Source organism: Scylla paramamosain, chromosome 7, assembly GCF_035594125.1.
Source record: "Scylla paramamosain isolate STU-SP2022 chromosome 7, ASM3559412v1, whole genome shotgun sequence".
NCBI lineage: Eukaryota > Metazoa > Arthropoda > Malacostraca > Decapoda > Portunidae > Scylla > Scylla paramamosain.
In genome coordinates, this window is record NC_087157.1 from 17,283,837 (window position 1) to 17,308,876 (window position 25,040).

The 25,040-nt window shown below is 41.4% G+C and overlaps 1 protein-coding gene across 2 annotated transcripts in view; it reads left to right on the plus strand.

The window, feature by feature from the left end:
* LOC135102142 (uncharacterized) overlaps positions 1 to 25,040 on the plus strand; it is a 25,773-nt gene continuing 733 nt past the window's right edge. Inside the window, exons 1-10 of one of the 2 annotated variants that reach the window (XM_064006926.1) lie at positions 1 to 483; positions 2,191 to 2,354; positions 2,848 to 3,065; positions 12,597 to 12,694; positions 12,848 to 12,944; positions 13,836 to 14,015; positions 18,641 to 18,858; positions 19,398 to 19,549; positions 20,309 to 20,397; positions 23,365 to 23,486. In XM_064006926.1, the coding sequence (XP_063862996.1) occupies positions 2,960 to 3,065; positions 12,597 to 12,694; positions 12,848 to 12,944; positions 13,836 to 14,015; positions 18,641 to 18,858; positions 19,398 to 19,549; positions 20,309 to 20,336 (879 nt within the window). In that variant the 5' untranslated portion in view covers positions 1 to 483; positions 2,191 to 2,354; positions 2,848 to 2,959 and the 3' untranslated portion in view covers positions 20,337 to 20,397; positions 23,365 to 23,486. Of the gene's footprint in view, positions 484 to 2,032; positions 2,355 to 2,847; positions 3,066 to 12,596; positions 12,695 to 12,847; positions 12,945 to 13,835; positions 14,016 to 18,640; positions 18,859 to 19,397; positions 19,550 to 20,308; positions 20,398 to 23,364; positions 23,487 to 25,040 lie in introns of those variants that run through there. The other variant, XM_064006927.1, reaches the window with a different exon arrangement.

Below are 25,040 nucleotides of genomic sequence, written 5' to 3' on the forward strand. Positions count from 1 at the left end.
ACTACTACTACTACTACTACTACTACTACTACTACTACTACTACTACTACTACTACTATTACTACTACTACTACTACTACTATTACCACTACCACTACCACTACCACTACTACTACTACTACTACTACTACTACTACTACTACTACTACTACTACTACTACTACTACTGCTTCTAGTAGTAGGTAGTAACACAGCAACTACTACTACTACTACTACTACTACTACCCCTGCTACTATCACTGTTACTACCACCACCACCACTATCACCACTAAATCAGTATTTATTATTTTTCTTCTTGTCTACCAGCACCACCACCACCACCACTAAGGCACAATCTCCCCTGCAGGCTTCAGTGAGGTCCAGTTCAACTACTTCAATCCCTCAAAAGGCAATTAGGTGTTCTTGGTGAATGAGGAGGAGGAGATTGAATGCAGAGTGATTACCTACCTGACCACCAAAGATAGGATTGCCTGTGCCAGTGGGTGAGTTGCTGGCTGGCGGGTCATAACAATTTGTGGGTGAGTGCCAAAAGATTATTATGCCAACATGGTGAATAATGTAGGAAGTGTATGTACTTCTAAAGCACAATTTCCTATGTTTTGTTCTTATTCTTTATCACCACCACCACCACCACCACCAATAATAAAACAGTACCTCTTCCTTCTGTTCTTGTCTTTTTGTGTCCCTAGTAATTGTAATCTTGGCACCTACTCTCATGTTTACATTCTTTGAATTTATTTCTTCTACTGGAGAGTCTTGGAAGGCAGTGGGGAGTTTGGGGAGGGTGTGGGGAGTTTGGGAAGGCAATGGGAAGTTTGGCAAGCCTGTGGAGAGTTTGGGAAGGCAGTGGGAAATTTGGGGAGGCAGTGGGAAGTTTGGGAAGGCACTTGGAGTTGACTGGAGTTTTTAAGGACAGACAGAGAGAGAGAGAGAGAGAGAGAGAGAGAGAGAGAGAGAGAGAGAGAGAGAGAGAGAGAGAGAGAGAGAGAGAGAGAGATTATAAATAAAGACACGCACAGAAGCTGATAAACAGGGGCAACAATGCATAAGGAGACTCCGCAACAACATATCAAGTATTATATCCATGAACAGCACCCACCTACATTCACTCACTAACCAGGCTGATCTGTACTGTACTTCTGTGTATGGCAATGAACTGCAGTAAATATGAACCAGTATTTTTTCTGTCATTCTTGTTCTCTCTCACCTCAGGCAGTGCAGTGCAGACTCCAAGGCTCCCCGAGTGTACAGCATTGTTGTGTGTGTGGATGGGGTGTGTGTGCCAGACCCCTCACACTCTGTACTGGTAGCTTGGGAGAGAGAGAGAGAGAGAGAGAGAGAGAGAGAGAATCATTATCTGTACATTTGTGTCACGTGTATATTTTAGCTATATAAAGTGATGAGGTCTGTGTGTGTGTGTGTGTGTGTGTGTGTGTGTGTGTGTGTGTGTGTGTGTGTGTGTGTGTGTGTGTGTGTGTGTGTGTGTGTGAACCATTTACTCACTGACACAATCCCCTCCAGAGACATTTTTCCTTCATTCAAATAAGCCGTAGTAATTTCATTTCACTAAGCTAAAATAAAAATAGTAAAACATGAACTAATCTCCAGCATCCATCCCTTCTTTGAACTATAAGTGGTATGTGTCCTTTGAAAATACCATTAACTTGTATCTTTTTATTCAGCTTGGGCAGCTACAACAGCCAGATTTGTACACCAACTCTCTCCTTCGCTCATCTCTTTCTCTCTCAGCATTCGTCTCCCCACTTACCTCTTCTCTTCCTCCTCTCATCCTTCTCTCTCTCATCATTCTGACCTTCATTTATTTTTGTCTATGCATGTTTTCTCATTTTTGCATGCACTAACTCATTCTCTCATCTCTTTCACTATTCTTCTCTCCATTTATTTCTGTTCTTGCATGCTCTCTCTCTCTCTCTCTCTCTCTCTCTCTCTCTCTCTCTCTCTCTCTCTCTCTCTCTCTCTCTCTCTCTCTCTCTCTCTCTCTCTCTCTCTCTCTCTCTCTCTCTCTCTATTCCCTTCTCCCATTCATTAGAGGTCATCCCCTTACACCCACAGCATGTATTGCACTCATACACATCTCCTCCTCCCTTTCTCTCCCAGTTCTACATGTTTCTCTCATGCCTCATCTCATCTCCTCATCTCCTCATCCTCCTGTGTCACTCTCTCCTTAGTATCGCTGGGCAAGGTCACCTACTATTGAGACAGTAGCTCTGCGTTGGTCATTGCCAGGCTCTCTTTTGGATCTTCATGGCAGTTTCCACAACAGCAAACACTGCAAGCTTGACCACACTGATCTTGTCTCCAGTGAAGCTAAGAGTGGGAATGTTTTTACCAAGTATGTGTTGTGTTGTGGAGTTTTTAGTTTAGTTTTAGTCACTGTCCTTCCTTAATTTGTTACTGGAATCATGAAAACACCCTTGCAAACCATAACAACATCTGCTAAAACCTGTTAAAGTATCATTAACCCTTTTAAACCATTACTTGAATCACAGAAACATCCTTGCAAACCCTGACAGCATCCACTAAAACCTGTTAAGCTGTCACTAGCCTTATCAAACCATTACTTGATCATGAAAACACCCTTGAAAAACCTGGTAACATCCATTAAAGTCTGTTGAACTATTACTGACCTTATTAAACCATTACTTGAATCATGAAAATGCCCTTGAAAACCCTGATAACATCCACTAAAGCCTTTTAAACTATCATTTCAATCAGGGGAGCTCCAAACACCGTTAGAGCCAGTTAATAAAGAAAAGGCACTGAGATATTAGGGATTGCACATTTCAAGCTGTAGCCTTACCTCACATCCTTAACTCCCATAACAGGGCCTTTGTTGGAGGCATCCCCTGTGATATAGTGGACGAGAACCTGGAGCTCTATGACACACTGACAAGGGAGAAGGTTACTTTTCGCTCCAAGGCTAAGCTGGTTGGCCCCATGAATGCCACTGTCTACGTTACTGGAAGAGGGGCATCTGAAGTGACCAAGACAGGAATGTATGTGGACTCCCAGGACAGATTGTACCAGTTCCATACATATGCTGGTGTGTACATATAGTGTGCCTGCATATGTATGCATGTGGATCTAGTCTTACCTTGTGTGATCAATGACTTTATCCTGACTATTGGAAATAACTGTATAGGAATTAAGCTTATAATGCCCTGTGTTTTAGTAGTAGATTGTTGTGTTTTTCTTAGTTTTTACATGGTGTCCTCCAAGTTTAGGTACACACTTTGGGATTTGATAGTTCAAGTAATTCTAAACTGAAAATACTCTATACACATATGCTGTGTTTTGCTTTATTTTGTGAGAAATTAATGTGTAGCTAAGTTGTGAATTGCGGGAGCTGCTTGCCTGGGTGTGCCTCCGTCTCTTTCCTCCCTCCTTGGCTCATTACGTGGCTCATTACGTACTCACATGGTGCTGCACAGCATTAAGTGATAATTTTTTGTGTTCAATGTATGCAGTCAAATCCTTACAGGAAATAGCAAATGACAGATTAAATTTTTGTATGTGTCTGAAGAAAATGTGCAGGTAACACAGCAATACAGTGGTTATTCAGTGCTGCTTTTTAAAACATACATGGCAATTCACTGCAAATGTCATCCCCTTTGACAGTCATCATCTTGACATTTAAATGGTAAGCCTTGTCAATCAAGTGACTACCTAAGTGCATCATTTCACTCCTGTCATTCCTTATCTGCTCTGCTGCTTCCTCAGTGGGGTGAATCAGCTCCTCTCTGTAACATGATTTGTTCTTGTACACCAAGGATTTCATGAGTCCCCAAAGGAAAGAAATCCGTTGGTGTTAGGTGAGGGGATCTTGCTGGCCATTCCTGTGGGCCTCCATGACCTATCCATCATCAGGAAACTGATCCCAGGCAAGCAGCTCCCACAACACACAACTTACATGTTAATTTTTCACAAAATAAAGCAAACAGCGTGTGTGTGTATAGAGTATTTTTGACCCAGGATTACTTGAACTATCATATCCCAAGGTATGTACCTTAATTTATGGGACACCTTGTATTGTTAGTACACACACACACACACACACACACACACACACACACACACACACACACACACACACACACTGTGCCCCCCAGCTAATTGGACACATCCACAGCAGCTCCAAGGAGTTACCTAGGTTTTGGTTGTACAGGGGAGCTGAGCTTGAGTCCTGTCTCTATAATAGGGAATTGTGTGATGTGTGAGTGCAGAGGAAGTGAAGTGTAAATTGGGAAGTGGCCGAAAAGGTGATTGGGAGAGTAGTGTACAGGTAAACATTGTCTTACCAGGGAATATCAAGAAGGAAGATGTCAGTGGACATGGCAAATATTTTTGAGGGTTTCAAGGAAGAAGACCTCAGTGTAGCTCATACAAATAAATGAATGTGGAAAATTGAAGAAAATGTCAAAATACAAAAAGAAATACGTAACTTAGCAGTGATAATAAAGACATGAAAGGAAGAGAGAGGGAGGTGGGTGGTGACAATGTAAAAAAGATATCCAGTGATATAATAGAGATGAAGAAGAAGAAGATGGAAAAAGAAAGGAAAACAAAGAACTTAGAGAAGAGGTGACAAAAATAGTGACTTAAACAAGAAGTACTATAAAGAAATCAAGAAACTCAAGGAAGAGAACAAGGTGTTAAAGAAAGCTTTACAAAAGAGAGAGAGAGAGAGAGAGAGAGAGAGAGAGAGAGAGAGAGAGAGAGAGAGAGAGAGAGAGAGAGAGAGAGATTAAGGATGGGAAAGTGAAAGGGTAGTGACAGCAGAAGTCAAAAGTTGAAAAGAAGAGAGAGAACAACAACAAAAGGCAGATATGGAGGAGATAATAAGGCAACAGCAACAGGAACACAATAAGGACATGGAAAAGCAAGTGATTAAGATAATAAAGGAAAAAAAGTAATCTTGTGAGAGACATGGTACAGAGAAAGATGAATGTGATGGTATTTGAGGCCAAGGAGAACCTACTCATGAAAATAGCTACAGAGAAAAAAAAGAGGCAAAAAGGGTTAAGGAGATTATAGCAGAAGTGGCAGAGGAAGGAGAGGAGATAGTTGAACAAATTGAAGAGGTTTACAGGATTGAAAAAGTACAACAAAAATGGAACAAGACCAATGAAAATAAGATTCATGTCACAAACAGCAGCAAAACATGTCTTGCAAAGAACAGGAAAATTGGTAAAAGTAGAAGAAATGAAGGAAATGTGGATAAAAATGAGACATGAACAAAGGAGAGAGAAGTAAACTGAAAGAGTTGAGAGTAGAGGCCCAGTCAAAAAACAAGGAGAGAACACAAGAACAAGCGAGGAGATTCATTTTGAAAGTTCTGGACATGAAAGTGAGGAAAAGGTGCCACAAAGATGCCACACAAGATCACCAGGCAGAAGTTTAAAGATTATGTATACTAATATAGATGGTTTGGTGTTGAGCCTATTGGAACTTAAAGACTACCTAAAGAACAATAAATCAGATGTGGTATGTTTAATGGAAAACAAACTAAAAGAGGAAATAGAGTTGGGATTTGCAAAGGAAGGTTATAGTGCATGGAGGAAAGATAGAAAAGGAAAGGGAGGAGCAGGAGCAATGATATTGGTAAAAGAGGATATTGTTGTTGATGAAGTTGAATATGGTGATGAAATGGCAGAAACTTTGAGTGTTGTGATTAGGATCAAATGAAGTGAAAAAAAGGAAAGTTACTGTGATGTACATACCACCGAAAACTAATGCATGGGAGACCAATAGATATAAAACTATTAAACTAGAAACAAGAAATAGCACAGAGGAAATGATAAGAAAAAGTAACAAAGTGCTCTTAGTAGGCAGCTTCAACACTAAAGGAATTAAACTGGAGGAGATGGAAGTGAAAGAAAATGTCAGGTCATGGAGTGAAGAACTTATTTTTTTTATATATTTACTTATTTATTTATTTTTTTTATGTAGGAGGGACACCAGCCAAGGGCAACAAAAATCCAGTAAAAGAAAAGCCCACTGAGATGCCAGTCCCCAAATATGGTCAGAAGTGGTAGTCAAGAATTGAAGGATAGGTGTCTTGAAACCTTCCTCTTGAAGGAGTTCAAGTCATAGGAAGGTGGAAATACAGAAGTAGGCAGGGAGTTCCAGAGTTTATCAGAGAAAGGGATGAATGACTGACTGAGAATACTGGTTAACTCTTGCAGTAGAGAGGTGGACAAAGTAGGGGTGAGAGAAAGAAGAGAGTCTTGTGCAGCGAGGCCATGGTAGGAGGGAGACATGCAGTTAGCAAGATCAGAAGAGCAGTTAGCATGAAAATAGTGATAGAAGATAACAAGAGATGCAACATTACAGCAATGAGAAAGAGAATGAAAACAGTTAGTTACAGGAGAGTTGATGAGATGAAGAGCTTTTGATTCTACCCTGTCTAGAAGAGTGGTATGAGTGGAACCCTCCCAGATATGTGAAATATACTCCATACACAGACAGATAAGGCCCTTCCACAGAGTTAGCAGCTGGGGCGGGTGAGAAAAACTGGCGGAGATGTCTCAGAACACTTAACTTCATAAAAGATGATTTAGCTAGAGATGATATGTGAAGTTTCCAGTTTAGATTATAAGTAAAGGACAGACCGAGGATGTTCAGTGTAGAAGAGGGGAACAGTTGAGTGTCAATGAAGAAGAGGGGATAGTTGTCTGGAATGTTGTGTTGAGTTGATAGATGGAGGAATTGAGTTTTTGAGGTATTGAACAATACCAAGTTTGCTCTGCCCCAATCAAAAATTCTAGAGACATCAGAAGTCAGGTGTTCTGTGGCATCCCTGTGTGAACTGTTTACTTTCTGAAGGGTTGGATGTCTACAAAAAGACGTAGAAAAGTGCAGGGTGGTATCATCAACATACCATGCATACCATGATGGTCAATACAATCAGACAGTGGGTGAATGAACCTACAAGATACAGAGAAGAACCATCACAGCTGGACTTAATGTCTACAAAAATCCCAGAAAGTAGACCAAGTATTCATTGAGTCCACTGGAAAGAAATGATCATGTGACAATAGAAATAGTACCATAGTAGGAAAAAGTGCTGCACAGGAATGAACAATTTAGAAATGGGAGACAGAACTATGCTAAGGCAAACTTTGCAGAACCTAATAAAATTTATGGAAAAAAGAACTGGAAAGAGCTATTTAAAGGTAAAGTAGTGCAAGAAAAATATGAGATACATTTGAGCAAGTATAGAGACAGGGTGCAACAGTTTGTGCAAAGTTATAAAGTGAAAATTTGGAAGCATGAATGGTATAATGGCAGGTGAGTAGAAGCAAAAAAGAAAAAGGACAGGGCATGGAGGAAAATTATGAGAAAACTGAACACAAATACTAGGGGAGAATACAGAAAGGCAAGGAATGAATATGGTATAATAAGAAGAAAAGAAGAAAGAAATTTTGAAAGTGAGATAATAAGAAAATGCAAGGAAGAGCCCAAACTCTTTTACAGCTACATAAATGGGAAAATGAAACAGGGATGACATAAAAAAATTAAGAAGAGAAGGAAGAATTTATGAAACTACTGAGATGAGTGACCTAATGAATAAGAGTTTTCAGTCTGCATTTACAAAGGAAACTGATTTTATGATATTGAAAATAGTATCACAGAATGAGGGAATACAGGAGATACAAGTAAATAGTCAAGAAATCAAGAAACTGCTGGAAGAGCTGGATTTTAGAAGAGCTATGTGACCAGATCAAGTAACAATCAAGTAACAATCAAGTAACAATCAAGTAATGATAATTACTCCCAGTGAGGTCTAAAGCACTGTTCAGGGGGTGCTGTGAACTTATCATTAAACCCAGCTGTGACCTCACTGAACATTTCCCTTTGTGTCTCACAACACAAGGGGGCAGTCACAGCCTGCCCTCTAAAGACAACTCTCTTCCTCCACACAAAACTACAAGCACCTAATAACACACACATCCTTCCCTCAAAAATTTCAAAATCATCATGGCGACTCCTACACCACCCTCAGAGTCCCCATCTGGGGAGGGGACCATAAATGTCCTCAGGTCGGACTGCCTTTCTGTCAACGACCCTAAGTGTCTTGACACCCCACTCCTCAACTTTTTCTTCATTAACTTCTGCAACATTCGCGGTCTAAGATCTAATTTTCAATCTGTAGAACACCACCTCTCCTCTTCTAAACCTTATCTTCTTTTCCTCACTGAAACTCAGGTGTCTGAGGCAACTGACAGTAGCCCCTTTTCTGTTCCCTCCTACTTTCTCTATCCTCATTTTCGATCCAAAGCTGGATGTTGCGTTTATGTGCGCAATGACTTAACCTGCTCTCGTGCCCACACTCTTGAATCTTCCGAGTTTTCCACCATCTGGCTACGACTACAGAGTCACTCTCAAACTAAATTTGTCTGTGCTGTATACCTTTCACCAAACTACTCTATAAGAAATTGACTACTTAACTTCCAAAGTGGAGCACATTCTGACCCTCTTCCCTTTTGCAGAGATCTCCATTCTTGGAGACTTCAGTGTTCACCACCAGCTTTGGCTTTCCTCTCCCTTCACTGACCATCCTGGTGAACTAGCCTACGGTTTGGTATCCTCCACGACCTAGAGCAATTGGTGCAGTACCCTACTCGTACTCCTGACCGTCTTGGAGATACGCCCAACATTCTTGACCTTTTCCTGACCTCTAATCCTTCTGCTTATACTGTCACCCTTTCTTCTCCGTTGGGCTCCTCCGATCACAATCTCATATCTGTATCTTGTCCTATTGCTCCAATCCCTCCTCAGGATCCCCCTAAGCAAAGGTGCCTCTGGCGTTTTGCCTCTGCTAGTTGGGGGGACCTGAGGAGGTATTTTGCTGATTTTCCTTGGAATGACTACTGCTTCCGTATCAGAGACCTATCTTTGTGTGCTGAGCGCATAACGGAGGTGATAGTGTCTGGCATGGAGGCGTACATTCCTCACTCTTTTTCTCGACCTAAACCTTCCAAACCTTGGTTTAACACAGCTTGTTCTCGTGTTATACATGATAGAGAGGTGGCCCACAAAAGGTACTTAAGCCTTCCATCACCAGAATCTCATGCACTTTATATTTCTGCCTGGAACCATGCCAAGTCTGTTCTCCAACTAGCCAAAAATTCCTTCATTAACAGAAAGTGTCAAAACCTTTCAAGATCTAACTCCCCTCGTGACTTCTGGCATCTAGCCAAAAATGTCTCCAATAACTTTGCTTCTTCTTCCTTCCCTCCTTTATTTCAACCAGATGGCACCACTGCTATCACATCTGTTTCTAAAGCTGAACTCTTCGCTCAGACCTTTGCTAAAAACTCTACTTTGGACGATTCAGGACTTGTTCGTTCCTCTCTTCCACCCTCTGATTTCTTCATGCTACCTATTAAAATTCTTCGCAATGATGTTTTCCATGCCCTTGCTGGCCTAAACCCTCGGAAGGCTTATGGACCTGATGGGATCCCTCCTATTGTTCTCCGAAACTGTGCCTCCGTGCTTGCACCTTGCCTAGTCAAACTCTTTCAGCTCTCTCTGTCAACATCTACCTTTCCTTCTTGCTGGAAATTTGCCTACATTCAGCCTGTTCCTAAAAAGGGTGACCGTTCCAATCCCTCAAACTACCATCCTATTGATTTAATTTCCTGCCTATCTAAAGTTTTTGAATCTATCCTCAACAGGAAGATTCTTAAACATCTCTCACTTCACAACCTTCCAAAGTACCCTCCTACGGCTTCTCTCCTTCTCTCTGTAACTTCATCTCAAGTTTCCTTTCTGACTGTTCTATTGCTGTTGTGGTAGACGGTCACTGTTCTTCTCCTAAATCTATTAAAAGTGCTGTTCCTCAGAGTTCTGTCCTGTCACCCACTCTCTTATTATTCATTAATGATCTTCTAAACCAAACTTCTTGTCCTATCCACTCCTATGCTGATGATACCACCCTGCACTTTTCCACGTCTTTTCATAGACATCCAGCCCTACAGGAGGTAAACATTTTACGCAGGGGAGCCACAAAATGCTTGTCTTCTGATCTTTCTAAAATTTCTGATTGGGGCAGAGCAAACTTGGTATTGTTCAATGCCTCAAGAACTCAATTCCTCCATTTATCAACTCAACACAACCTTCCAGACAACTATCCCCTCTTCTTCAATGCCACTCAACTGTCCCCCTCTTCTACACTGAACATCCTCGGTCTGTCCTTTACTTATAATCTGAACTGGAAACTTGACATCAAATCTCTAGTTAAAACAGCTTCTATGAAGTTAGGCATTCTGACACGTCTCCGCCAGTTTTTCTCACCCCCCAAGCTGGTAACTCTGTACAAGGGCCTTATCCGTCCATGTATGGAGTATGCTTCACATGTCTGGGGGAGTTCCACTCATACTGCTCTTCTAGACAGGGTGGAATCAAAAGCTTTTTTGTCTCATCAACTCCTGTCCTCTAATTGACTGTCTTCAGCCTCTCACCACTGCAATGTTGCATCTCTTGTTATTTTCTATCGCTATTTTCATGCTAACTGCTCTTCTGATCTTGCTAACTGCATGCCTCCCCTCCTCCTGCAGCCTCGCTGCACAAGACTTTCTTCTTTCTCTCACCCCTATTCTGTCCACCTCTCTAACACAAGAGTTAACCAGTATTCTCAATCATTCATCCCTTTCTCTGGTAAACTCTGGAACTTCCTGCCTGCTTCTGTATTTCCACCTTCTTATAACTTGAATTCCTTCAAGAGGGAGGTTTCAAGACACTTATCCATCATTTTTTTACTACTGCTTTGACCCTTTTATGGGACTGGCATTTCAGTGTTTTTTTTTTTTATTGGATTTTTGTTGCCCTTGGCCAGTGCCCCTCCTACATAAAAAAAAAAAAAAAGGATGGATATTAAAAGAATGCAGAGAACAAATGGAAGACCCCATATGGGATATAATTAACAGCTTGTTGAGAGAAGGAAATGTACCAAGGGAATGGAAAAGAGCTAACATAGTGCCAGTATACAAAGGGGGAAATAAAATGGAACCATTAAAATACAAACCAATGTCTTTAACAAGTATTGTAAGCAAGCTTTGTGAAATAGTAATTAAAGACAGATGGGTGCAGTATTTAGAAGATGAAAAGATAATTACAGAAAAGCAATTTGGATTCAGAAAAGGAAGATCCTGTGTCACAAATCTACTGAGCTTCTATACAAGAGTAATAGATGGAGTGCAAGAGAGGGACTGATGGGTTTGTACGGTACACCTGGATCTCTAAAAAGCATTTGATAAAGTTCCCCACAAAAGTCTTATGTGGAAATCAGAGAATGGAGGAGGGCTAAAAGGGAGCAACATTAAGATGGATGAAGGATTATTTACAAGGGAAGGAAGTGACAACAGTGATCAGAGACAATAATTCAAGTTGGCGCAAATTGACAAGTGGGGTACCGCAAGGATCTGTGTTGGCACCTATTATGTTTCAAATATATGTAAATGATATGACAGAGGATCTAAATAATTATATAAACCTTTTGTTGATGATGGAAAAATAATGAAAATAATAAAGGATGAAAATGACTGCAAGGAGTTACAAAAGGATATTGACAAGATACATGCATGAAGCCAAAGATGGAAACTAGAATTTAATGCTTTCTAGTATTAAATTCTAAATTCCATGTGTTGGAAATAAGAAAAAGTAAAAAGAGACCTTCATGGAATTACAAAATGGGAGGAGAAATAATAAAAAGTAATGAAGAAAAGATTTGGGAGTAATGATTCAGGACACACTATCACCTGAAAGCCACATAAACAGAATATTTGGCTCTATATACAGCTTGTTAAGACATTAGGGTGGTGTTTAACTATTTAGATAAAGAAATTATGAAGAAAACTATAACAAGCATGATACAACCTAAATTAGAACATACAGCAGTAGTTTAGGCCGTGCATAGAAAAAAAAAGATATACAGAAACTGAAAAGAACACAGAGGATAGCGACAAATTTAGTACCATAATTGAAAGACTTAATCTATGAAGAAAGACTTGAAGAGATGGGATTACCAACACTACAAGAGAGAAGAGAAAGAGGAGACCTGATTACAATGTACAAATTAGTAATAGTAAACAATATAGAAAGAATAGACAGAAATGACTTGGTACCACAGATGGAGGAAGGAGAGAGACAGATGAGGCAGCATGGGAAGAAAATAAAGAAGAGTGAATCTTAAGCAACATCAAAGAATACAGCTTCTCATATTGAACTATTGAAATCTGGAATGATTTGAAGGAAGAGGTGGTTGTGGTAAACAATGTACACATGTTTAAAGAGAAACTGGATAAATATGGTTATTGAGACAAGGCAAAATGAGCTTTGGTTCGTGCCCTGGACAATACAACTAGGTAGACACGCATACACACACACACACACACACACACACGATCAGCATGAGTGTTTATGTAGATGCAAGGGACAAAAAAAAAAAAACAACTGAAGGAGACTTGTCCATGACACCAACCCCTCATTCTAGGCAAACAGCAAAAGAAGTGTGTATGTAGTAGTGCAGTGTGGAGTGGCTAGCGGAGTGACGTGGTGTGTCTCCATGCAGGTATGCGCAATGTGAGTCCTCTCAGGGGGTCCTCTCAGGGCGGCACGCTGTTCACTATTGATGGTGCTGGCTTTGACCCATACAAGGAGCAGACCAAGGTACAGCAACAGTGGTGCTGGCTACTCCTTCACTACCCTGTGTTTTTGTATTGCAATGCCCCTGTGGGAGTGCCATGAGTGATGAGGTGTGATGTTCTTGGCTTTCACTCATACAAGGAGAGAGTGCTGTGAGTAATGAGGTTTATGCTGCAGGTGTTGGTGGGGGGTGCTCAGTGTGCCATCCAGGACATCACTGATGAGCAAATCCGGTGGCTCACTCCAACCCAAGGGAAGACCTCGGCCGGCTCAGGTCAGTTCACTGTCTTGCTGGTCATCACTGTACAGGGAGTCCTCAGTTTACAGTGATCTCAGTTTCTGCCGTTTTGGGGGTGCGATGCAGGCAGTTCTTCCCCCCCCCTTTTTTTTTTTACTGATTTATTTCATTATTTTTATTTATTGTATGTCCTTCATGTGTTTTCTTTACAGGTACAGTAGTTATGTTTAAAAAGTCTTGATTAAGTTATTTAGGTTTTTTCAAAGGGGAACAGTGGTAGTTTGAAAGGTTCTAGTGTTAGTTATTTAGGTTCTTCAAGAGGGCACAGTGGTAGTTTGAAAGGCTCTAGTGTAAGTTATTTAGGTTTTTCACGGGGGCGGACTGCTAGTGTAAAAGGCTCTAGTGTAAGTTTTTTTTTTTCAAGTATTTTATAATTCTGATGGTAGATTAAGAAGGGCAGTAGTAATTTAACAGACTCTATTGGAAGTTATTGCGGTTTTCGAGGGTGTTCTGTCATGACTTACTGTAGGTACTTACTACTTAGGCTGGTTCAGACCTACACTCAAAACTAGTTTATGACATGGCATAGGAACTGAACTCCATCTTAACTCAAGGACCTCCTGTATTTTGAAATGCTGTCCATTCATTAGGGTTGTTTTTACAGGCCATAGAGAGGATTGATCAAGTTCTCATTTTTTTTTTTTTTTTACCAAATGATGCAGAATCTGTTGAAGTATTACTAGAATCATGAAAACACACATGGAAACCCTTATAACTTGTGCTGGAATCTGTTAAATTATCACTAGCCTTGTTTAACTATCAAGAAAATCACAAGTAGTCTTGAAAACCACACTGGAGCCTGCTAAACTATCACTACAATCACACACGCACACACACACACACACACTTCATCCTTTCCATGTACAGGTGAGCACAGGTTACTTGTTGAGCTGTACCAAGGGGAATACTTTGAGTCCAACTTCCTGGAGGAGACAAGCTGGGCAGCCCTGTCTCCCTCCCATGCTGGCTACAAGGCTTTTGTCCCTCAAGATGCTGAGCTCAAGTTTCCCATTGAGGTGACCCGGGATACTGTGGGCACTCTGAAAGGTGGGACTCCTGCTTATGTGTGTTATAGTGATAGAGGAAGTGTGTGTCTGTGTTCCCTTATGACTCAATGCAAGATAAGTGATGTATTAGTTCTTCCTGATGGTATTGTGTGCATTTGAGTTAGTGTGTGTCCCCTGCATTCTCTCAGAACTCAGTGCAAGTCTTGTTCTGCCTGTAAGAAAGATAATATATTTAATCTTTATGATGATGAAGAAGAAATATAAAAGTGACACACACACACACACATAGGCACACACACATACAGACATTCAACCATAATATTTTCAGTTCTTTTTAATGCTGAAGAATGGATACAAAGGTAATAAACAGACATACAAGCATAATATTTTCAGTTCTTTTTAATGGTGAAGAAGGAATGCAGAGGTGACACAGATATGCAACCATAATATTTTCAGTTCTTTTTAATGGTAAAGAAAGAATACAAAGGTGACGCACCGACATACAAGCATAATATTTTTAGTTCTTTCTAATGCTTAAAAAGGAATACAAAGATGACACTCAAACATACAACCCCATGATCTTCCTGCACAGGGTACCTACGAGTACATCCACCACATGATGGGACCTACTCTCTATCAGTTCAGGTTGGTGAGCGGATGCTTGTGATGCTGGCAGCCAATGGAGATTCAGACAGCGAAGTAAGACAGACAGAAACACTACTTATTCCATGTATTGATGAGTTTTTTCACATTGCTTGTCTTTATTTTGAGAAGTTTTAAGAAGAAAAAATAAAAATGTAATCTTTTTTTTTCTTTGTATAAGTGATTGACATGATTTATTTTGTTGCTCATTTGCATTTTGAGAAGCTGGGAAGCTTCTGAGAAAAGTAGAAATATAAGCTTTATTATTATTATTTTTTTTGTGTATGTAAATGATACACATGATTTATTTGATTTAATCTATACATGGCCTCCCTATCTGTATGTATGTGTGTGTGTGTGTGTGTGTGTGTGTCTAGTGTTTTACTTCCACAGTTTGAAGTTATGCAGTGGCAAGAATTTGAACTTAAGAAGGGAACACCTGCTTATTTAGAGATACAGTTCCAGACTACAGGTTGTTATTGTTACTATTATTATCATTATTATTATTATTATTATTATTATTATTATTATTATTGTTGTTGTTGTTGTTGTTGTTGTTGTTGTTGTTGTTGTTGTTCACATTCTGTGCATCTTTTTTTCAGCTATACCAGAATTTTTTTTTTTTCTTATGTAGGAAGGACACTGGCCAAGGGCAACAAAAATCCAATAAAAAAATATGCCCACTGAAGTGGGCATATTTTCCCATAAAAGGGTCAAAGCAATGGGCAAAAACTGATGAATAAGTGTCTTGAAACCTCCATCTTGAAGGAATTCAAGTCATAGGAAGGTGGAAATACAGAAGCAGGCATGGAGTTCCAGAGTTTACCAGAGAAAGTGATGAATGATTGAAAATACTGGTTAACTCTTGCATTAGAGAGGTGGACAGAATAGGGGTGAGAGAAAGAAGAAAGTCTTGTGCAGTGAGACTGCGGGAGGAGGGGAGGCATGCAGTTAGCAAGTTCAGAAGAGCAGTTAGCACGAAAATAGCAGTAGAAGACAGTTAGATATGCAACATTGCGGCAGTGAGAGAAAGGCTGAAGACCGTCAGTTAGAGGAGAGGAGTTGATGAGACAAAAAGCTTTTGATTCCACCCTGTCTAGAAGAGCAGTATGAGTGGAACCCCTCCAGACATGTGAAGCATACTCCATACATGGACGGATAAGGCCCTTGTACAGAGTTACCAGCTTGGGGGGTGAGAAAAACTGGTGGAGATGTCTCAGAACGCCTAACTTCATAGAACCTGTTTTAGCTAGAGATGAGATGTGAAGTTTCCAGTTCAGATTATAAGTAAAGGACAGACCGAGGATGTTCACTGTAGAAGAGGGGGACAGTTGAGTGTCATTGAAGAAGAGGGAATAGTTGTCTGGAAGGTTGTGTCGAGTTGATAGATGGAGGAATTGAGTTTATGAGGCATTGAACAATACCAAGTTTGCTCTGCCCCAATCAGAAATTTTAGAAAGATCAGAAGTCAAGCGTTCTGTGGCTTCCCTGCGTGAAATGTTTACCTCCAGAAGGGTTAGACGTCTATGAAAAGATGTGGAAAAGTGCAGGGTGGTATCATCAGCGTAGGAGTGGATAGGACAAGAAGTTTGGATTATATCATTAATGAATAATAAGAAGAGAGTGGGTGACAGGACAGAACCCTGAGGAACAGCACTGTTCCTCAGATTTAGAAGAAGGACAGTGACCGTCTACCACAGCAGCAATAGAACGATCAGAAAGGAAACTTGAGATGAAGTTACAGAGAGAAAAATAGAAACCGTAGGAGGGTAGTTGGGAAATCAAAGCTTTGTGCCAGACTCTATCAAAAGCTTTTGATATGCCCAAGGCAACAGCAAAAGTTTCACCAAAATCTCTAAAAGAGGATGACCATGACTCAGTAAGGAAAGCCAGAAGTTCACCAGTAGAGTGGCCTTGACGGAACCCATACTGGCGATCAGATAAAAGGTTGTGAAGTGATAGATGTTTAAGAATTTTCCTGTTGAGGATAAATTCAAAAACTTTAGATAGGCAGGAAAGTAAAGCAATAGGATGGTAGTTTGAGGGATTAGAACGGTCACCCTTTTTAGGAACAGGTTGAATGTAGGCAAACTTCCAGCAAGAAGGAAAGGTAGATGTTGACAGACAGAGCTGAAAGAGTTTGACTAGGCAAGGTGCAAGCACGGAGGCACAGTTTCGGAGAACAATAGGAGGGAGACCATCAGCTCCATAAACATCATTGCAAAGAATTTTAATAGGTGGCATGAAGTAGTCAGAGGGTGGAGGAGAGGGAGGAACAAGCCCAGAATCATCGAAGGTAGAGTTTCTAGCAAAGGTTTGAGTGAAGAGTTCAGCTTTAGAAATAGATGTGATAGCAGTGGTGCCCTCTGGTTGAAATAGAGGAGGGAAAGAAGAAGAAGCAAAGTTATTGGAGATATTTTTGGCTAGATGCCAGAAGTCACGAGGGGAGTTAGATCTTGAAAGGTTTTGACATTTTCTGTTAATGAAGGAGTTTTTGACTAGTTGGAGAACAGACTTGGGATGGCTTGGGATGGTTCCAGGCAGAAATATAAAGTGCATGAGATTCTGGTGATGGCTTAAGTACCTTTGTGGGCCACCTCTCTATCATGTATAGCACAAGAACAAGCTGTGTTAAACCAAGGTTTAGAAGGTTTAGGATGAGAAAAAGAGTGAGGAATGTACGCCTCCATGCCAGACACTATCACCTCTGTTATGTGCTCGTCACACAAAGACGGGTCTCTGACACGGAAGCAGTAGTCATTCCAAGGAAAATCAGCAAAATACCTCCTCAGGTCCCCCCAACTAGCAGAGGCAAAACGCCAGAGGCACCTTCACTTAGGGGGATCCTGAGGAGAGATTGGAATGATAGGACAAGACAAAGATATGAGATTGTGATCGGAGGAGCCCAACGGAGAAGAAAGGGTGACACCATAAGCAGTAGGATTTGAGGTCAGGAAAAGGTCAAGAATGTTGGGCGTATCTTTAAGACGGTCAGGAATACCAGTAGGGTGTTGCACCAATTGCTCTAGATCATGGAGGATAGCAAAGTTGCAGGCTAGTTCACCAGGATGGTCAGTGAAGGGAGAGGAAAGCCAAAGCTGTTGGTGAACATTGAAGTCTCCAAGAATGGAGATCTCTGCAAAAGGGAAGAGGGTCAGAATGTGCTCCACTTTGGAATTTAAGTAGTCAAAGAATTTGTTTTAGTCAGAGGAGTTAGGTGAGAGGTATACAGCACAGATAAATTTAGTTTGAGAGTGACTCTGTAGTCGTAGCCAGATGGTGGAAAACTCGGAAGATTCAAGAGCGTGGGCACGAGAGCAGGTTAAGTCATTGCGCACATAAACGCAGCATCCAGCTTTGGATCGAAAATGAGGATAGAGAAAGTAGGAGGGAACAGAAAAGGGGCTACTGTCAGTTGCCTCAGACACCTGAGTTTCAGTGAGGAAAAGAAGATGAAGTTTAGAAGAGGAGAGGTGGTGTTCTACAGATTGAAAATTAGATCTTAGACCGCGAATGTTGTAGAAGTTAATGAAGAAAAAGTTGAGGGGGATGTCAAGACACTTAGGGTCGTCGACAGAAAGGCAGTCCGACCTGGGGACATTTATGGTCCCCTCCCCAGATGGGGACTCCGAGGCTGGTGTAGGAGTCGCCATGATGATTTTAAAATTTTTGAGTGAAGGGTGTGTGTGTTATTAGGTGCTTGTAGTTTTGTGTGGAGGAAGAGAGTTGTCTTTAGAGGACAGGCTGTGACTGCCCCCTTGTGTTATGAGACACAAAGGGAAACGTTCAGTGAGGTCACAGCTGGGTTTAATGATAAGTTCACAGCACCCCCTGAACAGTGCTTTAGACCTCACTGGGAGTAATTATTGTTTTGGCAGGTGTCTTTCTTACATCTTTCTTACAGCTAGGAAAAAGAAATAGCCTTACAAAGTCAACTTCTTTCTCATTGCTACAAAAGAATTTATCCATACAAAGAGAAACATTATTCCTTACATTTCAAGCCAACACATCTCTCTCTTACAGCTACAACAGACTTTACTCTTGCTATGAAGGACTTCCACACAAAGTTCACCAGGAGAAGCACCCCTCGGGCCGTTAACGAGAGGCAGCGAGTGACCCTGGACATCATACAGAGGTGGGAGGTGCAGCACATTGAAATACGAGGCACGTCTCCTGTCACTGGTGTGCTCTACCTGGACGGGATGACGTCGCCTGTCATTGATATTGCTGACCCTGCACAGGTGAGAGAGAGAGAGAGGCCACACAATTCAAACTGCATTTTCTCTGGTTAATTTTCTTATGGTGTACAGAATTAGATGGTGAAAGAGATGAAGAGTTGGGTGTTATATCATTAACTACTACTACTTCTACTACTACTACTATTACTACTACTACTACTTCTACTACTACTACTACTACTACTACTACTACTACTACTACTACTACTTCTACTACCACCACCACCACTACCATCATTACCATTACCACTACCACTACTATAACTACTTAATGATAGGTATATGAGTGTGTGGTGCTTTGTCTGGACGACCTCATGTGGGATTGGCAACCAGTTATATAGATGGACAGACTATTAATCCAGCACTACTCCTACCGTCAACAACTGCTATTACCAAAAGTCTTAGGATATCAGACACCTAAGTAAATCTAACCTTCAGCTTCATTCCCTTTCACTCACAACACTGCAAAGAAAACTTCCCTTGGAAACACCAGCTTGACGTCCATCACAGGAAAAAGTACAACACCACCTCTTTCTACACAGGTTCGAGAGCAGTTGCTGGACATGACAGAGCAGAAATGCCACGTGTACCTCAATGGGATCCAGACCATGCACTACAGAACATTTGAAGACAAGATAGGACTTCCAGGAATGCTTGGCACTGTAGTAGGGGATGTGGAACCCTTCTGTGGGAGGTAGGAGGGATGTGTGATAGTGTTTGGGAGGGAGGGGGGATGTGTGATAGTGTTTGGGAGGCAGGAGGGATGTGTGACAGTGTTTGGGAGGCAGGAGGGATGTGTGACTGTTTGGAATGTGCAGGCTGGGTGTTGAAAGCTATGGGTTTGAGAGTTTGACCTCCATTGAAGTGTGAGGGTGTTGGAAGTTGTTAGGGAAAGGATGAGAAGATAATAAGAGCAAGCAAGAATGGAGTGATGGAGTATGTGAGGGAAGGGATAAGGGGTTAATGAGAGAATTTGAACATGTAAGGATGGAAACAAATGAAAGATGGAGCATTGGAGTGTGTGAGAGAGAGGATAGGAAGGGAATAAGATTTAAACATGCATGGATGGAAATAAATGGAGGATGGAGTAGGTGAGGGAGACAAGAAGAGAGAAAGTAAATTAGAACATTCAAGGATGGAAATAGATAGAGGATGGAGTGATGGAGTGTGTGAGGAAGAGGACAAGAGGAGAATGAGAGGAATGGAGCATGGACGGAGGAAATAAAAGGACAGGAATAAACAGATGGATAAATAAATAAATAGGGAAAGTAAAGGAGGCTTGGAAAATATGAAATTATTGAGGAAATGTAGAAGAGCTTGAAAGTACTTGATAGAAGTTGATAGATTACAAGAAATAATTAGTGACATGACAGATCTGGTAATAAAAAAAAGTTGAAAATGAATGACAATATTGATGATGTGTTGATTGTAATGCAGCACAATCTGCCACCAGGAAAGTCTTCAGGTTGTCAAGAAATTAGCCAAGAATCTTCAGGGAGGCTGCATCAAACAGTATGATCAACACTAACACCTTACTTACAGGTACTTACAGGTACTTAAGCCTTCCATCACCAGAATCTCATGCACTTTATATTTCTGCTCGGAACCATGCCAAGTCTGTTCTCCAACTAGCCAAAAACTCCTTCATTAACAGAAAATGTCAAAACCTTTCAAGATCTAACTCCCCTCGTGATTTCTGGCATCTAGCCAAAAATATCTCCAATAACTTTGCTTCTTCTTCTTACCCTCCTCTACTTCAACCAGATGGCACCACTGCTATCACATCTATTTCTAAAGCTGAACTCTCTGCTCAAACCTTTGCTAAAAACTCTACCTTGGACGATTCTGGGCTTGTTCCTCCCTCTCCTCCACCCTCTGACTACTTCATGCCACCTATTAAAATTCTTTGCAATGATGTTTTCCATGCCCTCGCTGGCCTAAACCCTCGGAAGGCTTATGGACCTGATGGGGTCCCTCCTATTGTTCTCCGAAACTGTGCCTCCGTGCTTGCACCTTGCCTAGTCAAACTCTTTCAGCTCTGTCTGTCAACATCTACCTTTCCTTCTTGCTGGAAGTTTGCCTACATTCAACCTGTTCCTAAAAAGGGTGACCGCTCTAATCCCTCAAACTACCGTCCTATTGTTTTAATTTCCTGCTTATCTAAAGTTTTTGAATCTATCCTCAACAGGAAGATTCTTAAACATTTATCTCTTCACAACCTTCTATCTGATCGCCAGTATGGGTTCCGTCAAGGCCGCTCTACTGGTGATCTTCTGGCTTTCCTCACTGAGTCTTGGTCATCCTCTTTTAGAGATTTTGGTGAAACTTTTGCTGTTGCCTTGGACATATCAAAAGCCTTTGATAGAGTCTGGCACAAAGCTTTGATTTCCAAACTACCCTCTTACGGTTTCTATCCTTCTCTCTGTAACTTCATCTCAAGCTTTCTTTCTGACCGTTCTATTGCTGCTGTGGTAGACGGTCACTGTTCTTCTCCTAAATCTATTAACAGTGGTGTTCCTCAGGGTTCTGTCCTGTCACCCACTCTCTTCTTATTATTCATTAATGATCTTCTAAACCAAACTTCTTGTCCTATCCACTCCTATGCTGATGATACCACCCTGCACTTTTCCACGTCTTTTCATAGACGTCCAACCCTTCAGGAGGTAAACATATCACGCAGGGAAGCCACAGAACGCCTGACTTCTGATCTTTCTAAAATTTCTGATTGGGGCAGAGCAAACTTGGTATTGTTCAATGCCTCAAAAACTCAATTACTCCATCTATCAACTCGACACAACCTTCCAGACAACTATTCCCTCTTCTTCAATGACACTCAACTGTCCCCCTCTTCTACACTGAACATCCTCGGTCTGTCCTTTACTTATAATCTGAACTGGAAACTTCACATCTCATCTCTAGCTAAAACAGCTTCTATGAAGTTAGGTGTTCTGAGACGTCTCCGCCAATTTTTCTCACCCCCCCAGCTGCTAACTCTGTACAAGGGCCTTATCCGTCCATGTATGGAGTATGCTTCACATGTCTGAGGAGGGTTCCACTCATACTGCTCTTCTAGACAGGGTGGAATCAAAAGCTTTTTGTCTCATCAACTCCTCTCCTCTAACTGACTGTCTTCAGCCTCTCTCTCACCGCCGCAATGTTGCATATCTAACTGTCTTCTACCGCTATTTTCATGCTAACTGCTCTTTTGATCTTGCTAACTGCATGCCTCCCCTCCTTCTGCGGCCTCACTGCACAAGACTTTCTTCTTTCTCTCATCCCTATTCTGTCCACCTCTCTAACGCAAGAGTTAACCAGTATTCTCAATCATTCATCCCTTTCTCTGGTAAACTCTGGAACTCCCTGCCTGCTTCTGTATTTCCACCTTCCTATGACTTGAATTCCTTCAAGAGAGAGGTTTCAAGACACTTATCCACCAATTTTTGACCACTGCTTTGACCCTTTTATGGGACTGGCATTTCAGTGGGCATTTTTTTTTTATTAGATTTTTGTTGCCCTTGGCCAGTATCCTTCTTACATAAAAAAAAAAAAGTATAGATATGTGAGTAGTAGTAGTAGTAGTAGTAGTAGTAGTAGTAGTAGTTGTAGTTGTAGTAGTAGTAGTAGTAGTAGTAGTAGTAATAGTAGTTGTTGTTGTTGTTGTTGTTGTTGTTGTTGTTGTTGTTGTTGTTGTTGTTGCTGTTGTTGTTGTCATCATCATTGTTGCTTACTGACAAAAACACAAGTAATACAAAAGTTACAATATCATTTTTTTTTTGTCCAGCTGAAATAGAAATTAAAATAATCTCTTGTGGATGTGTAATAGCAGAGTCAAACCAGGCATAACACACACACACACACACACACACACACACACACACACACACACACACACACACACACACACACACACACACACACACACACACAGACACACACACAAACACACACACACACACATGGAGCATTCATGGCTTTAAAGATGAATATGACAAATTAACTTTAAAAGACAGAACATTACAAGGTTGACTCAATCATATAAAATTGTAATTAGCTAAGAACAACACACACACACACACACACACACACACACACACACACACACACACACACACACACACACACACACACACACACACACACACACACACACACACACACACACACTTTTTTGTATATTCTAAGCAAGATATATACATGAGAGACACAGACGGAGAACAAAACTACTAACATTACTTTCTCTTACACACTTTTTATATTCTCAGCAAGGTACAGCAGAGAGAGAGAGAGAGAGAGAGAGAGAGAGAGAGAGAGAGAGAGAGAGAGAGAGAGAGAGAGAGAGAGTAACATAACTAAAGCCACATTCTCATACACACTTCTGTGATTTAAGTAAAACATGTGTTTATGAGAGAGAGAGAGAGAGAGAGAGAGAGAGAGAGAGAGAGAGAGAGAGAGAGAGAGAGAGAGAGAGAGAAAGCCAGAAATATAATCAACACGACACTCTGTCCTCAGGTTTGCTTTGCTGTGAGGGGCAACATGCAGGGCTCCATGTCAGTCCAGTACCTGGTGAGGGACAGGGAGGGCAATGAGGAGGAGGAGACTGTGCTACTGGAGCGTTCTTTTCCGGCCAACCGGTAGGATGTTAGAATGAAAAGTGTTCTGTGTAGCTCTGTCCATGCTGAGTGTTCTGTAGCATGAAGAAAAGGAATACAAGAGTGAGGAGGTAAAGGTATCAGTTGATGAAGATATCATATCTGCTTCCTTCTTCTTGTCTTTTTAACCATTAATATATGGTGATTGTCCATGAATGACTGTATTGTGGGACGGTGATCATTCTGGAAATCATGAGAAATCATGATTTTTCATGCCACACGTTTGTATTTTCCTCCTGCTTACTCAAATCGGAAGGCTGTTGTAAGTATCTAGCAACTCTCTTCACTAGCTGAGTTGCCGCTGTGACTATTTCAGTTTGGTCTCACTAAGCTTTTTTTCCTCCTGGAGATAACATCTGGTAACTCCCATGACACTGAGGGTGGAACACACCCACTGAGTGAAGGGAGCAATGTGGATAGTGTCCTAAACATGTCATCTGGGAGTGATGCGGATATTACTGATGAGAGTGAAGACAGTTTATGTTTACAGTAAAATCCCTCTCATCTGGCATTCAAGTATCTGGCAGCTTCAAGTATCCGGCACATTTTTCCCCGAGCCTTAAAATCAATAAAAAATCAATGTGTACTCATAAAATCGATTAAAATTCCCACGCGAGGCATACTTTGTCCCCTCGCCACCAGAGCGCACTGCTTCGCGCCACCCACGGCCCACTGCACTGTGTTTATTCAGTGACTCAGTCCCGCGTGTGCACTGTTTATCACCTGACACCTTCATCATGCCTAAAGTTGTAGAAAAGAGTAAGCGTGTTGTGCTCACACTTAAGCAGCTGATCAGATCAGCTGCTGATTAAGATCAGCTGATCTTTGTTATGGTAAGATGCGTGAGTGTAGGGTGGTGATTGTGGATATAATTTCACTTCTATTCAAGTATCCGGCAATATTCAAGTATTCGGCATGTCGGTGGTCCCGTTGATGCCAGATAAGAGGGATTTTACTGCACTAGCCAAGTAAAAAAAAATTACAAGCTACCTTTGTGTATGAGAGAGAGAGAGAGAGAGAGAGAGAGAGAGAGAGAGAGAGAGAGAGAGAGAGAGAGATGGGTTGGAGGAAAAGGGGAGGGCTTATCAAGTGATGTTTGACATGACAAGCCTAGTCTCTGTACACCTTATAGCTGAGAATTCCAATTGCATGTGCGCACACACACGTGTGTGTGTGTGCGTGTGATAAGACCCTCTCGTATCACTCACGCTATTTATTTGAAATTGGAGATGGAGGAAGGGTAAAAAGGCACCACTTCCCTCCTCTGACAGTCACAGTGGACCTCTGTGGCCACCTCTCAAACTTCCATCTCTCTCTCTCTCTCTCTCTCTCTCTCTCTCTCTCTCTCTCTCTCTCTCTCTCTCTCTCTCTCTCTCTCTCTCTCTCTCTCTCTCTCTCTCTCTCTCATTGGAAGTACAATTTTTCAACCCAAATGAAATGCCCAAAAGGAGAGAGAGGGAGAGAGAGAGAGAGAGAGAGAGAGAGAGAGAGAGAGAGAGAGAGAGAGAGAGAGAGAGAGAATTTGCGCAATGTTAT